This window comes from Megalops cyprinoides, chromosome 8, assembly GCF_013368585.1.
Source record: "Megalops cyprinoides isolate fMegCyp1 chromosome 8, fMegCyp1.pri, whole genome shotgun sequence".
Taxonomy (NCBI): Eukaryota; Metazoa; Chordata; class Actinopteri; order Elopiformes; family Megalopidae; genus Megalops; species Megalops cyprinoides.
In genome coordinates, this window is record NC_050590.1 from 25,231,941 (window position 1) to 25,249,508 (window position 17,568).

A 17,568-nucleotide genomic window follows, 5' to 3' on the forward strand; every position below is an offset into this window, starting at 1 on the left:
GTCTCTCAATAAACACTAAATTATAAAAAAATAACTGGTACTACTCAACATAATTCTGGTACATGTAAAGCAAGTTTATTATGTAGCAAGTTAAAACTGACATTATAAATTACTTGTATAATCTGGGGAATTGATCTGGACCTTTTATAAATCCTCTAACTAAACCATCAAGAAACAGAATTATAATAGTTATATAATAACTATTATAATTATAATAATTATAATAGTTTTGCATGGATGGAGTATCTCCTTTAGGGTGCAAATAGGCTACCACTGTGCACGCACAATTGCCCTCATCAGGACACCATCTTTAGGTCAAGCAGACTGTCAGTGTTACATGTGATAATCAGGGTTTCAGGTAGGACTTTTTCTTGTTGGTCCAGTGTCTGGAAAGAATTTATTTTACCGGACAAATTTGAAATTTACCGATCACGTTTCAATAACAGTCTATTTGTGACAAACCCAAATATAATGTCCACCTGTCCATCAGTTTGACTATTTAATGAACAGTAACAATTAAGCAAAATGAACAGTAATGTTTGAGCAAAACCTCAACATTAGCGGCTAAGATGTAGGCTATTACGAAACATCTGTAACATCGGTAGCCTGTTTAAAAAAAAGGCTAGCCTACATGGCATCAAATGTTGCCTACAAGCTACCAGGTAACATTTTATTTTCTCCTTTTTTTCACTGCAGCAAAGTCCTCTACTGCTGACTTGAAATCAAACATGTCCAATGTGTCTTTGCAGCTTGCAATGTGCATAAGCTGCGTGACTCTCTCCTCCAGACGACTTCGCAGCACCGTTTTAATTCAATTCTACAGAGAGAAGCCCCTCTCTGCTGGCACTCTTGACATGGGCAGAACACAGGCAATTTTAGCCAGTGTAGCCCAGCCAGGGTACAGCTCCCTGAACTCATAGGGATAGCCTTTGTTATAGCTACATTTTGTGTGATCATTATTGCCAGACATTTTGACCAGCAAGTTTTTAATTTATCAGTTTTTATAAATTTTACCAGGTAAAAACCGATAATTACCCTGGTGCTAATCAATGGCCAGTCGTGACTCACACACATGGACGCACACACTCATACACACAAACACAGTCTGGCCATCTGTCACCTGCTGTCACATTGACAGTAGTTCTCCTGCATCATTGCCAATGTAGTTGCCATGCCAATAGACCACAGTTGCTGCCAGCGGCATCATGGAGGTGACTCATCAATTGGAGTTGAGTGGGGTGTTAATTTTGGCCTGGAGAATGGCATCAAGGGCACCATGGGCTGTTGCCACCCCAGCTGCCAATAAGTAGAGCCAACCCACTACTCCTTGGAAGCCGGATCAATATGTGCCTGTCCTGATCTGTGTAATGCTTCCTAAAAATGAATAATCAACAATTTTAGGGATCAAAGAGAACTGTTTAAGGTGGTAGTTTAACAAGAGCATGCTATCCACCTTATTCCTAGCACCCATGATACCTTGCGCGAATTATGGGAGCAGCTTCCAGCTGGTCCTGACAGCTGTCATTTAGCTAACCAGTATCCTCTACTGCTAGCTACCTAATTCAGTGACCTTTGTGAATTATGTGGGAGCACAACCTTACAAACCTCAAATGGTGTGACGTTGTCATACCCCTTCCATCCTTTATTGAGGGGTGGGAGGAAGATTTAAAGAAGCGGCCACAGATTATGTTCAGAAACATATTAAGCCAAAGGAAGTTTTATTGACGTAGTAGCAAATCATGACCATTTAACGACTGTTTTTACTGCACCGACACATCAGCTTTAGATCGAATATCACCGATTGAAATCTTAGGAGTTAAAAAGCAATGAAGTTAAACTGTCATTTATGGTTTTGCTAGGTTGTAGTGACAACACTACAAGAAAGATCAATTTTTTCACTGGGTATTTAGCTAGACAGCTACGCTAATGTTAGCTACATTGTAAATTACCTTCCATAACAAACAGCAGCGTGGCCTCCCTGGACCAGCGATACAAGAGCATCCAGCTGTCTCCATTATACTGTTTTTTTGAACCATAACCCATGCTAAGTGGTTAGGATTACTGACAGACTGGCTTGGCTCAACCTCAACTTTCAGAAATGTGAACTGCTCTGGAAGAAGATTTGTTCATTCCAGTTGTCGTTTTCAACTCATTTATGGTCTGAAATGTGATGGAATTAATATCAGGAGTGAACAAATTGGTAACCCAGACACCCAGGACGTTCATATTTTCACTCTGGGCTACCACATTTTACTTAATCACTTCTTACCACACACATCTTCCTTTTTTTGGTCGCACAATGAAAACATCTTTCTTGATTTATTCTCCTATGTATTCACCATGCACCCCTGTTTGACCGACACATAGCTAAAGTACTTCACCTTGGACTGCCTGCGTGAGGAGAACGCTGATAAGATTCTGAACACAGCTAGCTAACAAGTTTGGACTTGTTGCATGTTCAGTATAGTGTCTAATGTCTTCGAATGTCTCTTCAAATATTGTTTCACTTCAGTCATTAGTCATAGTAATTACTGTTAGCTCATTAACAGTAGCTGTTAACTAGCTAGATAACAGTTTACTGCTGAAGTGATTGCTAATGTTAAAACACTTGAAATTTCCGGCTACAGTGCTTTTGTCAGTGATAGTGGAGTTGAGGCCAAATACTACTAACAGTTATGAATGGTATTAGCCAAGCTATGGTTTCAAGGTGGTACTATAACATTATGTGGTGTGGTTACTAGCAAATGCAGTGGCCATTTTGACCTGGTTATTAAAATGTGTGTCTGTCAAAAATCAGTATGGCAGGTATGACAAACAATACACAAAAACACAAAAAACATATTTTTGAACTGACTAACTAAATTGTGCTCAGCCCAATGCTAGACTGTAACTTTCATCAGTCCAGCGGAAGTTAAACCCATAATGTGTGGTGAAACCACTACAAATGGTTCAGAACACGGCGGCACATCTGGTTTTCGATCAGCCCAAAAGGACCCATGTCACCCCTTTGCTCATTAAGCTCCATTGGCTACCCGTGGCTGCCCATATCAAATTCAAGTCTCTCATGCTTGCCTACACAGTGACCTCTGGGTTTGCTCCGACATACCTGAGCTCAATCATACAGGCTCTTCTGAGAGCACTTCCTCTCCTAACACTTCTAACAACTCTTACACAATTCCATCTCTGCGCACTTTCTACCTCGCACTTCCTTCTCCTGTCACTACTTGTTTGTCTCCTCTGCCTGTCCATCCTTGTGTTTTCACCTCATTTACCTTTGTTTTCTACTTTTCATGACTTATTTAGCAGAGTTTAGTTGTTTAGGTTGCACTTAAAGCTTACTCCAAGGTCTCCTACACTACTGTAGCTTGCTTGCTGTTCCTCACTAGTAAGTTGCTTTGGATAAAAGCGTCTGCCTAAATGTAAATCTAAATGTAATCATTTTGACAGTAGCGCGACTAGGAATAAAGTGGATAGGCAAACTGTTTGTTGTTGTTTGAGTGTAATAGAATAGAATGTAGCAACACATTAAAATGGAAAGTCTAGCCATACTTCATGTCAGAAATTAGAGTCATCCAGTGCAATATAGAAGGCATGCATTTTCCCAAGGCCAAGAGGAAGCTGATTAGGAGAGCAGGGAATGGGTATTTCAAATGAGGAAAGAGAGCAGTTTCCCCCATGCTGATCACCAATCAGAGATTAAAACAATCCCCCCTCTGTGGAAGTTCAGAATGTGTGTGTGAGAATATGTGTGTGTTTTTATGTGTGTTTGTTCTCTCAGGGTCAGAATGCTTACAAGGATGGATTTTGATAGAGTCAAAGGAGTTTTGTTCTCTTTATATATATGCTTCACGGTTCAGAAAAAGGTCTTTGTTCAACTGTATAAAAACTTTGTTGTGATTTTTTTTTTCTCACAGTCAGTCTACTTTCTCTCTTCTAATCGCATCACAGGATACACTAAACAACAACTCATTTGGCAAGAAGTACAGCTGGCAGGATAAAGTATCACATTCTTCCTCACCCCTCAAAGCAGGTAAGTATGTATGAATAATCACTGTATGCATTAGCCACAGAGGTCTCAGCTTTTCCCATAGCCACTGATATAATGTGACACAATCCCATTCAGTGTAGATATACTGTGGAACTTCCCACTGCCTACATCAATGTCATTCCCTGATATACATCCAAGTATTCAAAAAAGACATGTGTGGCTGTATTAGGTTTTGGAAAGGGATTTGCAAATTTTAGTATTTGTTCTTTATTCACATCTCTCCAGCTTTTTATTTGTGATCAATGGCAAAGGTGTCTGAACAAAATTCATTTTTGGAGACAAAAAATAAAAATATAAATATTTCAAATTATTAGTTACTTTTATGTGTTCCCACTAATTCTGATATTTGTATTCAGTTAATGACTACACCCTTAGTCACTGAGGTTCCTTGTAATAAATGGATTATTATGACCAGTTTGCCTCAGAATGGTTTGAAAAAACAACACTGAAGCACAAAAAACAGTGATGTTATCAGGTCTGATGTCATGAGTAATGCAAAATGTGTTCTGTTCATATTCTCAAATTTTCCTTTTTTCCTTTCCAAGTTCAGTATCCATTTTTTCAGGATTTTCTTAAATAAGGTGCACCTTTCACTGTATAGTGTATAAGAAACTAGTAAGGAACAGGGCTGAAGCATTGCTGATACCCAGGGTAAAATAAATGATAAAGTGACACAATCTTCCCACTATTCCATGCACTGTAACACATCATATGTAATCTGGGTTTTTCTGATAATCCTTCCTGTCTGGTGCTGGTTACCTAACTTCTAATCCCTGTTTATGTGTGTGTTTCTACATTTGTGCGTATGTGTGTGACAGGAGAGCTGACTCCAACACATGACCACATCTGCTTGAGTGACGAGGATAAAGTGCAGCACAGTGACAGTGCCCAGACCAGAGACACAGGCACCTCCACAGATGCCATGTGCCGGAAGGACACACACTCTAAGATGCAGGACAAGCCCTCACAGACTCAGGCCCCTGCACATCCACCCACACCAACATGTAAGATGGGGGCTACAGGGGAGGGGCATCAGGAGCGCATCCGCTATCACACGGATGTGCGCCTGGAGCCCACTGAGGAGATCTACCTGACCCCCGTGCAGAGGAACTCAGACCCCCTGGAGCAGGAGAGACCCTTCATAACTCAGTACAGACACAGCCACCATATGTCCGTCAGCTCCGATGCAGGCGGCCCCCCTCCATACCATCCCCTCCCTGATTGGATAAACCCCTCTATCAGTGAGGAGGATGAGGTCCCTCCCCCACCCTACTCATCTGTCACTGCAGTGGACGTGACTGTGAGGGAGACTGGGTACAGGGGAACAGTGGGATCTGCCAGGACCCAGGGGGTTGACTTTCACCAGGGGGACCCAGGGGTCCCACGGACATCCATCGGTTCGGAGACCAGCGGGCTCTCCTATGACTCAGTCAAGTACACCCTGGTGGTGGATGAGCATGCCCAGTTGGAGCTGGTCAGCTTGCGGCAGTGCTACCAGGGCTACAGCGATGATAGCGACTCAGGCACCATCTACGACAACTGCGTCTCTTCACCTTATGAGTCGGCTATTGGTGAGGAGTATGAGGAGGAAGAGGAAGAGGGAGGGGGACTGAGTCGGGACGCAGCCTGCCTTTCAGAGGATTCCACCCCTGAGGCTGATATGACATTCTCAAGGAAGTTCCTCAATGTATTCATGAATGGGCACTCACACTCCTCCAGTAAGTTCACCACGAGCAACAGCTAAAATTTTGTATCCATGCTTATATGCTTTCACAAGTATTACAAAAAAATTCTTATACTTAAGTTATCAACTGAAATTTGTTATTTTTATTGTATCTCATTCAAGCTCCAAATCATCTTTCAAATATCAAATATTCAAGTTTTCATGTAAAATCATATAGTATAGTATACTAACATAAACATATATGTTTAAATATAATAAGTTATCATTTCACTGTATAGATTTAAAGTGAAGTCTCACTTCATTTCTTCTGTGAATCAAGTGATTTACAGATAAAAACTGCAGTATTATCGACTGCATCTGTAGTATTGACAATGCTTAAAATATGCAGAAACAATGGCTCATAAAACTATTTTACCTTATTTTCTAATGATTAGAAGATAAAAGGGAGCATGTTGACCCTCATATGACAACACAGGATCAGAAGTTCAGAAATGCTAGATTTGTTCTTGCTTACAGAGTGTAGCGAAGGGCGAGAGCAGTCACCCCACCCGGCCTCAAACCCGGGTCTACGGGGTACCAACCATGCGACTTTGACCGCGACGCCAAAGAGCCTGGCTCGTTGGTATGGCAGTCAGAGCGCATACTCAACTGTAGTGACAGCACTCTGTCACACAGAGATTAGGACTAACTCGCTCTATCAGAAATCCCCACATACTTTTGAGTTCTACCAGAGCCTCAGAGTTCAACAGGAGAAGGTAGGAGAGAAGGGACTGATGGCCATGGGGCCTCCAGGCGTTAGCAGTGGGTGTGTCACCTTTGTTTGTTGGAGATTCATTCCTAGTAAAGGGTTAGCTTCTCTCCTGATCAATGTCATGTGGTTGGGCACTGAGGTCTCTCTCATGAATAAGGCATCTGGGCTGGTTTGATGTCACACTGATAGGAGGGGCAGCCTGGGTTGTGGCCTACTTTGGTTGTCACCCTTGTGTTTCTGCATGACTGAATTCTCTGTCTTTTGTTATTTGCAGCTCTCAACATGGGAACATACCTCAGTTAGTGTATGCTATTGCTATCACATGAATAAGAGATTTGAAAATTCCATCTTGTCTAATGCTGAATTGAACAGATTTATCTTGGAGTAATGCATGGTTTTTGTTTGTGACCCTACTTTTTATGCATTTTCATCCATGTTTATCTCAATGTTAGAGGAAGACTTGGTGGAGGTACATGGTTTAATCTGCTTTCAATGCAATTGATATGTATGGTGTCATTTTGTTTTTTTGTACTAGTTTGTCAAATGTTTTGATCTATAGCTGTGCCATTTTACTGATGATACTCTGATAGTCTGGGGCATGAAAATGGCGTAGCACTGTATGCTTTCTTTTCAGTCTGGATTATTCAAAAATATTCCTGTCATAAATTTAGAGTGTTTGGGTGTTCAGTGTTTTTAACTGCTTATCAATTATGTACTGTTCAACAGAGTTAGAAATTGGATTTTTTTTGTGGTGTGGTAAGTGAATTTTCATTAATGTGAGACATTTATTGCAGTTCTATTTCTTAGTTTTAGAGTTCTACTGTTTGAGGCCTCTGTTGATATTTTTTATAATGTGATGTCCAATGTTGTTTTAAGTAGGATTTCCTCAGGATGAGTTTGTGATTGGTTATTGACCAATATACCCGGACATAGGTATTCAGTGATGGAAAGAAGGAGAGAGGCTCGCCTCTGCCAGTGAAGCCTGACAACCAATTCTGTTGTCACTCAGGGCAGTGAGGAAACAGCAGGTTCATAGCTGTCTCAAGCCAATGACAGGCTCAAAGAGAATTTAAGATTCACTTCCTTACATGATACAGATCTGAAACTGATATTTGTCCATGTGCTGACAAAATCAGTGTTGGGAAAGACATTCCTGTAGAGCGGTGCTATGAGGCTGCAATCAGTAAATATTTTAGACAGTTTTACCTTGGGAAGCCTTGAAAGACTCCATAGGTTCACAGGGGAGTTAACTGAGTGAGAGCCAAAGAAAGAGGAGTAGAGGGAGGGAGAGTCTGTGAGTGAATATGGGCAATTTTGCTCACAACACTACACTTGGACTTATTTTATGTTTTTCAGTACACATAAATCACCAGTAGTTTTCAGATGTGAGGGCTATATTAACACATTTAGAACTGACAGCCTGCCTGCTTATTATTTGTGCATTCAGGAATTTTTCACTTTTGGAAAATAGGAACTCAATATTAAACATGCTTTGTGCATTCTGTTAGCAAATAATGTAAGACATATTACACAGCAACAACCTCAACTACAGTTCTCTTATTTAGAAATACATAGAATATGTGAGGGGTTTGTTACAGAAAAGCTTTCCTTGTATGTTGCATAAGGAAAGAGTGAATCAGGCTCAGAGGCTGGAACTGCAGTGGCAGGTTTGAGCTGTAGAAATCCTTAAGGTGCCCTAGTGAGTGAAATGGATTGTGTGACATCAGGTGCCTTCCTCCAGGTGCCGAGTCCTTCGGCCTATTCTCCTGTGTTTTAAATGGGGAGGACATGGAGCAGAGCCACCGAGCTGTTTTCAGGTAGGATCACAGCTGCTTTTCTGTCCATTTTTACTGTATATCTAAGACCATAGCCATAAATACAACTAGATTCAAGTGTTCTGTCAGATATGTGACGCTGCCATACCTACCTCACAGGTAAGGAAAATTAGGTGAAAAAAATGCATAGCTATAGAATTTTGTGCAATTTGAAGAAATATATTTGTATAGGTGCTTTTTTGCAAATGACACTAATGATATAGTAATTCTAGACATATGACACAATCATTTGATGGAGCAGTATTAACACAAATACACAGTATAGAGAGGTGCAACTTCAGTCCTCAGGCTTATGCAGAAGAGGTCAAAAGCTTTACTGTCCATAAAAATAACAGCATAAAATCTATCTACTGAGAAGTGCTTATTTATGGATATGGATTTGGATTAGTAACACATGCACGAAAATAGATTCATAATTTATGAAGGGTTATCGTGGTTAAAGACATGAATGCAAATACTGGGTTTGTGCTTTAGCATTGTGCTTCAAGTGTTAACTGCACCACATTTAATTATTCTGTTTGGTGTTTTGGATCATGCATAGCCAGTTATATCAACTTTTTACACCAAAATCATTCTGCTGATTTTTAAACATGAGAATCCAAGATCTTTTTGAAAATATCTTGGTAATTATTAATTAAAGGTTATGTATACTTGTATATGATAATCTCTGTTGTGCATCAAGTGCTTTGGGTTATATTAATGGGTTTCATTTTATTGAGTGGACAGTATTAAGGCCACACTGGCTTGTTGTTGTGATGTAGATTACGTATGCAAACTTTACCCCATTGTAGACTGCCAAAGGAAGATTAGTGGGGAGAGTTCCACTAAGATCTTAATCTGGCAACATCTCCTAGGGATGGCTTAGCTCCCATGGTATCTGAACCATGCAGATGATATTCAGAAAGTGAAATGGTTTCTTTCTGTCCCTGAAATTTTCAGGCTATTGACTTGGTTGGATTGGATTTTTAGTTGAGCCAATGCAGAGTAGACAGGTGTGAGACCAGTCTACCAGAAAGAACCACATTTTAAATTTGGATGTTGAATTATGCAAAGCTCCATGTTGTGACAACCACAGCTGTAATCTTCCATCAATGAAAAGTTGTTGTTTTTTCTTCTACAATTAAGATTGAACAAGGCTGGTACTAAATCAAACAACAGAGCTCCCTACTGAGTAAATAAGGTAATGTATCTCATTCGTAGAACAGATTTCATGTCTGGCTTTGAATCATCAGACCTCTGGAGATATGTATAAACCCATGAGGTTTATTTGTCACATAAAAACACACTAGAGCACCACAATGAATATCAAACAAAGCAAACTTCGATCAGTTATATGAAGGTTAGATGCTGGCAGTGTCAGACTGACCTGTGACCAATCCTGACCATATTTCCCACAGGTTCATCCCGCGCCATGATGATGAGCTGGAGCTGGAGGTGGACGATCCAATACTGGTAGAGGTGCAGGCAGAGGACCTCTGGTGTGAGGGCTACAACATGCGCACCGGTGCCCATGGTATCTTCCCTGCCTACTATGCCCTGGAGGTCACCAAGGAGCCAGATCAGTTTAAAGGTACAGTACCTCACTCTCCATGATTCTGGTCTTCAGCTGTTTGCGTGTCCATTTTTACTTTTGTTTTGTTTTGTTGCTAGAATTCCCAACATGTCTGAAACCCAGAGATGACCTTTGTGTCCAATTTGTGTTAGTTTTAGTTTGATTTCAGGGGACTTAACCTCTTGAAAATGATACATTGACTCATATTGTGCCATGGCATATGTTTAGTTTGGTCATTCTTTTTTGAGCCAGATAATATGACAGTTTCTTTCACTTCCTCATGCAGAAAGAGGTAGTGAGTGGATGGAAAAATTCCGAGTGAAGTTCTTGGGCTCTGTCCAAGTGCCATATCACAAAGGGAATGAAGTTCTCTGTGCGGCTATGCAAAAGGTATGGTATGGTCCTACCATCAGCTGGAACTCACTGATTTTTTTTCTCTGGATAGAAGCTGATTTGCAATATACTTTTTGACATTTCTGTATCTTCTTAGAGACTGAAATAATCATTTTCACTGTGTCTAAATGGTAACATTTAGAATAAGTATTAGAAGGCCTGTTACTGTAATGTTGAATATAAAGCAAAGGGCTGTTTTTGAATATTTTGCTTGTTTATGATGCATTTGCAGATTGCCACCAACAGAAGAATGACAGTCCAGTTCAACCCTCCCTCTTCCTGCATACTGGAGATCAACATTAAAGGGGTGAAAATTGTGGTTCTAGATGACTACAGTGCTTTTGACATTGTAAGATCCCTCACAGTATCTAACAATTTGAAATTTCTGATATCTGGAACACCAGTCATTATTAAAACTTTAATAATCAAAACTCCGAGTCCAGCACTCAAATATACATCTCTAGGATGGCTACAGGTTCTGATGGGTTTTGTTCTGACTAAACGTTGGATATTCAGTTAGGAAATCAGCTCATAGGTTTCTCCAAATGTGAGAGTACAAGTTTTATGACAGCTCAAAAGTCCTTCAACCTGGAATTGTGAAATTGTCTAGTCAAAAAATGTACCAGCAATATTACATAGTATATGCATGTGGTCTGTCCAGGTCTGCATTTTATTATCTGCATATATATTGTGAACAACACATATGATTGGTCATATAGAATCAATTAAAATAAAGCTGCTAGAGGTGCAGAAAGAGGATTTTGGAGCAACAATAACCTGCTTCCATTTGTATACCTTAAATAAAACTGAACTCATCGCAGAAAGAGTATGTCGCCCCCATGAGGACATTATGGAGTACTAATGGCCATGAAATAACAAGCTGTATAACTAGCAATTATTAGTGACTCACAAAGTAGTTTTAACAGCGGTTAGTTGAAACTGTCCTTGTGATGTCTGCATGTCCCCTGTTGCAAAATAGTGTCTGTCATGTCATGACAGTCATGTCATAGTGTGGTCCATGTTTCTAGAGGGAATGGAGATGGCTTTGGTAGGAAGAAAGAGAGAGGGAAAGAAACTATTTTCTAATCAATTCTATTTTCAGGACTCTTTATTTAACTGCTGCTCTCTGTTCTGTTACAGGAACTTTCAGGTGGGGGCAGAAGGGTGGGGAGGTTTGCCTCAGAAAGAGGGGTGAGTAGTCTCTGCACATAGTCTCTGACCCTGTTCATCTTTAGGAACAGAGAGGTTCTTTTGGTGCTCAGACCTTTGGTGCATATTCTGTCAAAAAAAATGAGCTGAAAGAGCGACAATGAGGAATACTCCGGGGGAGGGGTCCTTATGACCCAGTTGCCTCCTTCACTCCAACTGTAAGATGGTCAAAAGCAAGTTGCCTTGCTTAGCCTTTGGGCTCCAGCTGTGGGGAGAGCTTGACTAAATGGCATTCAGCTGCATGATATGGTATGTAATATTACTGGAGTTGTCACTTAGGGTGCACATCATAATATTGTCTGTATTTTCAGAGCCAATATTGGCGTAAAAATAAAACAAATATTTTAAAAAATCTTTAAAGTCAGACACTTTTGGTCCAATTGATACATTAGGCGGAAAATTCGAATCAGTACAACTCAGTGACATCACCACAGTTTGAAAACAGAGCCACATCATAGGATAAAGGTGATCACTCAGAACAACTTTGCATGGACCCAAACCATGCCAGCAAAATTCCCCCCACAGCATAACAGAGCCACCAGACCCCCTCACTGTAGGGGTCAAGCATTCAGCCCAGTGCCGTTCTCTTGGTGTACACCACACATGCACTCGCCCACTTGTCCAGAATGTGGTGAAGGATGACTCATCTGACCATATCACTTTTTTCCACATCTCTGTAGACCAGTGCCAGTAACTGTGTGTGTGTGTGTGTGTGTGTGTGTGTGTGTGTGTGTGTGTGTGTGTGTGTGTGTGTGTGTGTGTGTGTGTGCGTGCACACTCATGTATTTGTGTATGTACCTAACTTGTTGGCTTTCAATCACATTGTGTGTGTATTTCTAGTATATCTACTTGTGTTGTCTCTTTTGTCACTGAGTGTCTCTTTGATCTGACTCACCTCTCCTGCATAGTGGGGCACTCATCATTTATAAATTATATGTATTCTCTGAGCCTATATAGACTGATACAACAGTTCATGCACATTTATATTATTATATTTTCAATAATCTTTTTGAAGATAGAGGTGGAAGTTCCATATTAGAAATATTGTCTGCAGTGCCAATAGCAACATTCCATTTATGTTGTTAACTTCATACTTCATAAAGGGTTGTGAAAGTCTCAATTAGATGGCCGGATCGAGTGTGACATTAGCGCACGGTTGTGTTTTCACAGGGTAATAAATGCAGTCACTTCTTCCAGCTTAAGAACATCTCCTTCTGTGGTTATCATCCGAAGAATAACAAGTGAGTATGGATGAAAAATGACCTTTAAACCCACGCCCAGCGTCATCATTGAAGATTTAATCTCAAATTACCGACTGATCTGGGGAAAACAGTTAGAACCACAACTAGAAGGTTTCCATTTTTCAAATGACTATTCAACTCTCATAGTAGGTACCACTTTTCAGAGTATTGTACAGAAGCAATCATGTCTGTTAGGCAGACACTTAAGCAGTGTGGTAATGCCACTGTCATAGGGGATTAAAGTTTGGTTCCCAGCTTTGGCAAGTCGGCTCTTTGACTGTTTGAAAACTCCCACTTGCCACGGTATCATGGAGAAATCCATCTTTGATGCAGATGTATATAAGAAGGGGCTCTGCATATTTGCTATTATTTAAACCAAGAGCAGGATGAATGATAAAGTACCTGTTTATTTCAGGTATTTTGGATTCATCACAAAGCACCCAGCAGATCAGAGATTTGCATGTCATGTCTTTGTCTCGGAAGATTCCACAAAACCTCTGGCAGAGTCTATAGGGTGAGTACTGAAACAAATATTCAGTCTATGTCATTCAGACAGTCCACAATAACCCATTCTCACAAATCCTGTTATCATTTAGGAACCACTCTACAGACAATGTCATAACAGTGGAAATGTGATTAAAATGAGCTCAGTATGGGTTTGTATAAGAATAAAAACAGACGAAGTTCTTGGACATATTTAATTGTAGAAACCCCTACAGAAAACAATTGTCATTTCCATCAGTTCCGCAATCTCACACTCAGTCTCTCTTTCATATGTAAGCTTTTGGATCATTCAATGAATAAGTATCAATAATGGCTGCCACAACACTTGGTTATATTGTCCTTTAGATGACTGATGCCACTTTTTCCCTGTAAACAGGAGAGCGTTCCAGCTATTCTACAAGGAATTTGTGGAATTCACATGTCCTACAGAAGACATCTATCTGGAGTAGCCCACCCACCCTGCCTTGCTTAATGTCCTTGTACACTATTGTGAATTATTTCATGTTGCATGATGGATGAAAAGAAGATGTTTAAGAAACAGATTGGGGGAGAGATAGAGAGAGGGAGAGAGAGAGAGATAGAGAGAGAGAGAGAATTTTTTTTCTGGCTGATATATTTTCTTGAATAAAAAATGAATCGGCCCAAAAAACGCCATGGGGTTTGGTAGCGTGTTCATTAATCAAAGAGTTCTTCCAGTCATGTCAACCTCACAGCACAATTTTCAGTGCAAATAAAATTTTAGTTCATGTCATTGAGAGGATATGGAAGAAACTTTGACATATATTTTTGTTATATGAAGCAGTAGGATGAAAAACACTGTCGATCTCATGGTGCTGTGTCCTGTGTGTTCCAGAAAATGTGGAGAACACATCAGATCTTTCCTCAATGATGCATCAGTGCTCTTTATCAGCTGATTTGTGGTGAAATGATAATGTGAGATTATGCAGTAAAACTGGGGAGGTCTTGAAAACCTGTAGCCACACAGGAGTAGAGAGCAAAATGTGTGGCAGTTTTCATTTCCCTCACCCAAATGTACTCTTCATCTCCAGGGGCCTCATTTATAAAAAAAAGTTGCGTAGAAACGATCCTACATTTGATCTAAGATCATTTCTGAAATGCGCGTACATGTGATTCATAGAAAATGAATGTACGCACAAAAAACGTGCGTACGCCCCTCTCCCAGATGTGAAATCTATAAATTACAAATGATCTTGAAATTGTGCGTAACTGAATGGTTTTAGACCAACGCCTTGTAAACGCCCCCTAATTAATTTCATAAGCAAATAAAGGAGCTCGAATCAAAACCCAAGTCCTCTACTTGATAATGGCGAGCTGCAAGAAAAAAAAATAGTGAGGCTGAAATCAAAGGCCTGTTGGCGGAGGTACAGATACATGCAGGGATGCTGTTTGGGAGCCTTTCCAGTGGTGTTACCAATAAAACTAAGTACGTGTCATCTGGGCACAAAGCTCTAATAGCATAGCTCTCGGCAAACAGTACATGCTTATCAGCCACTTGTCATCGTGTGCAAAGACGTCTGCCTGATCTGTAAAAACTCATTCCCTTCTTATTGCGCAATATCTTGGAGAAGTGCCAATGCTGCCATTCTTCCTCTTGCAAACCACTGCATTAATGGACATTTAATAGCCTATAGATTGACCAAAATGTTTTGCACGTGTGGAACCATAACATGTAGGCCTATATTAAATAAATTTCCTTCAAGGATGCGTCAGTTATGCTAATAGGGGTATTTTTGGAAAACCAATGTGTGTTTTTGTTTTGTTTCCCACAAGTAGCCTAGCTTATGTTGTTTTAATTTATTGATAACATTATTGTGCAAACCATTACATATAGCCTAAGCAATGTGTTCTGGCAATACAACTATAACAGCATTTACTGTTATTACTACTACTACTACTATTCTTACTACTACTACTAATAATAATAATAATAATAATGAGGAAACAATTAGGCAGCAGACGACATGTTGGCGCCAGGGTTTCTGTTAGCCGGTAATTTTGCCAGGTAAAATTTATTTTAAAAAAAACAATAAATTAAAAACTTTCTGGTCAAAATGTCATAATGCTCATACAAAACGTAGCCTACATTTTAGCTACATTTTAGCAGCTAATGTTGAGGTTTTGCTCAATCATTACTATCATTCATTCATATCAATCATTACTAAATCGTTACCGTTCATTAAATTGTCTGATTTGAGGTTGCTGCCATTCTTTCATCAACCTAGGTGTACATTATATTTGCATTTGTAACATAGACTGTTATTGAAGCGTGACCAGTAAGTTTCAAATTTGTCCGATAAATTCTTTCCGGACACTGGTCCGGCAAGAAAAAATCAGAGCGGAAACCCTGGTTGGCGCTCTTAGATTTGTGAATACCTGCAGTACTCCAACATTGCCACAAGGAAATGTGTGTACGCCAAGTTGGAACCTGACATGGAGGTAAGTACTTTTCCACGTCAAAGACGGTTTTTGTAAATCTGAACTTTGACACAGATTTGAGCGTGCGCACATTCTAAGATCAAATCTGTGCATAAGAGCGTTTTATAAATGAGGCCCCAGATTTTTTAAACTAATGATCAGGGATGGGCAGCTGCAATCCTTGAGCAGCAGAGGCTTGCAGATTTTAGACAGAATGTATTACCATGTGTGATTACTGTCTGTCCAAGGAATGAGTTCAATTAAAACAAGGGAGCTTACAGGTATTTTGACCTTTATTGGAACCCTATCCAAACCGTATCAGACTTAAAGTTTGACAGTGTAACTCCAGAGGTTACTCATCAACACAACCATGCTGTAGCATGTTGTAGCCCAACCAGGACATGGTGGCAGATTTTGGAACAAGTTAGATTTTAGACAGCAACACCAAAAGACCTTGGTCTTCAGCACAAGAAACTGCACTGCCTCTACTGCTGTCTCTACAGCAGAAAGATAAATAACCATGCCAGAGGTGTTACACATAAGTAAGCCCAGCAGTATTCCTTATGACTTCCTTTACACTGGCTCCCTGCTGGTTCTGACTTTGGGTAATGGGCTTGAATCAACATTCTTTTGCTTGGCAACAGGTTCAACTGGAATTCTGCAATAAGTGTCCTGGCACCCAGACAGATTTCTTGAATGGAGATTTTAATGTTCTCTGTCTGGAAAGGATCTTCATATGTTTCCATGTTTTATCTTAGACATTACTGTATGTAACCTAGTGCAACCTTTGCAAACTGATGATCAGTTGACTAGCTGTTAGCAATATTTTATGAATATCTTGTAACTCAAAAGTGGGAATAAGAAGTTCCTTGCAGCAGCTGAAAGCATGATGATGCCTAATTATTTATTGAAGAAAAACTGATCAGGACTAATGAGAGAAATGTACTTAATGTACATAATTACAATATTACACTGTACCAGTTCATACTGTAATGTGTGAAGTCTTATTTCATGTTTTTTATCTAATTTTACTTTTTTGTTTATTTAAAAAAAAAATCAAAACAGCAATTTATGTGTCCTGTTCTTTTTTATAGCGCAGATAGCTGTAACCTGCTTGAATGGTGCAAGTATCACACATATTATTTTTTACTATTTGATCTGTCATTGCTGTTGAGACTTCATTATTACATTATACATTCCAATATTAAGACATAAAGTATGTATTTATTATGTATGTCACAGTATTTGCAAGTATTTTTGAGCCTTCATACAATCATGAAAAAGAATTGACTTGATCTGTATACTTTATCAAAAGGAGCCCTTGTAAAACATTTATGATGTATCACATTACAGATGTGCTGTATCATACAATTTAAAATAAAAACCAAAGGAGAGTCAACAAACTGGGCATACCTCAAAGTGCTAAAATTGAGATCTCCTAACCAAAGAACAATCACACATTTGGCTGCAGTGATTTTCAGTAGCTTCATCCTTTGGTACTACTACATGTTTCATTTAAATAATGTTATTCATTCCAACACCAGCTCCTTAGACTTTCTGATGTTCCAGGCGATTTCACTCACACCTTCTGCAGATGGCAGGACTGTGAGCTTTATATAAGGTCCGATGTGTACAGGGTGAACAGGAATGGGGACAGGACGGTCCTCTGTGGTGCCCCCGTGCTGCTCATGATTGTGTCCGACACGCATCCCTGCAGCCTCACATACTGTGGCTCACCCATGAGGTAGTTGGTAATCCAGGCCACTAGCTGGGCATCCACCTGCATGTTCAAGAGTTTATCTCTGAGCAGGGCAGGTCGTATGGTCTTAAAAGCACTGGAGAGCTCAAAAAACATGACCCTCACAGTGCTGCCTGCCTCGTCCAGGTGGGTGTAGGCCCTGTGCAGCAGAAAGAT

General features: G+C 40.0%; 1 protein-coding gene across 1 annotated transcript in view; it reads left to right on the top strand.

Moving 5' to 3' along the window:
- LOC118781585 (C-Jun-amino-terminal kinase-interacting protein 1-like) overlaps positions 1-13,869 on the top strand; it is a 41,593-nt gene extending 27,724 nt beyond the window's left edge. Inside the window, exons 4-12 of the mRNA XM_036534550.1 lie at positions 3,949-4,030; positions 4,867-5,766; positions 8,225-8,300; positions 9,716-9,888; positions 10,157-10,260; positions 10,496-10,612; positions 12,643-12,713; positions 13,129-13,227; positions 13,594-13,869. Of these exons, the coding sequence (XP_036390443.1) occupies positions 3,949-4,030; positions 4,867-5,766; positions 8,225-8,300; positions 9,716-9,888; positions 10,157-10,260; positions 10,496-10,612; positions 12,643-12,713; positions 13,129-13,227; positions 13,594-13,666 (1,695 nt within the window). The 3' untranslated portion in view covers positions 13,667-13,869. The remainder of the gene's footprint in view (positions 1-3,948; positions 4,031-4,866; positions 5,767-8,224; positions 8,301-9,715; positions 9,889-10,156; positions 10,261-10,495; positions 10,613-12,642; positions 12,714-13,128; positions 13,228-13,593) is intronic.
- The last annotated feature ends 3,699 nt before the right edge of the window (positions 13,870-17,568 follow it).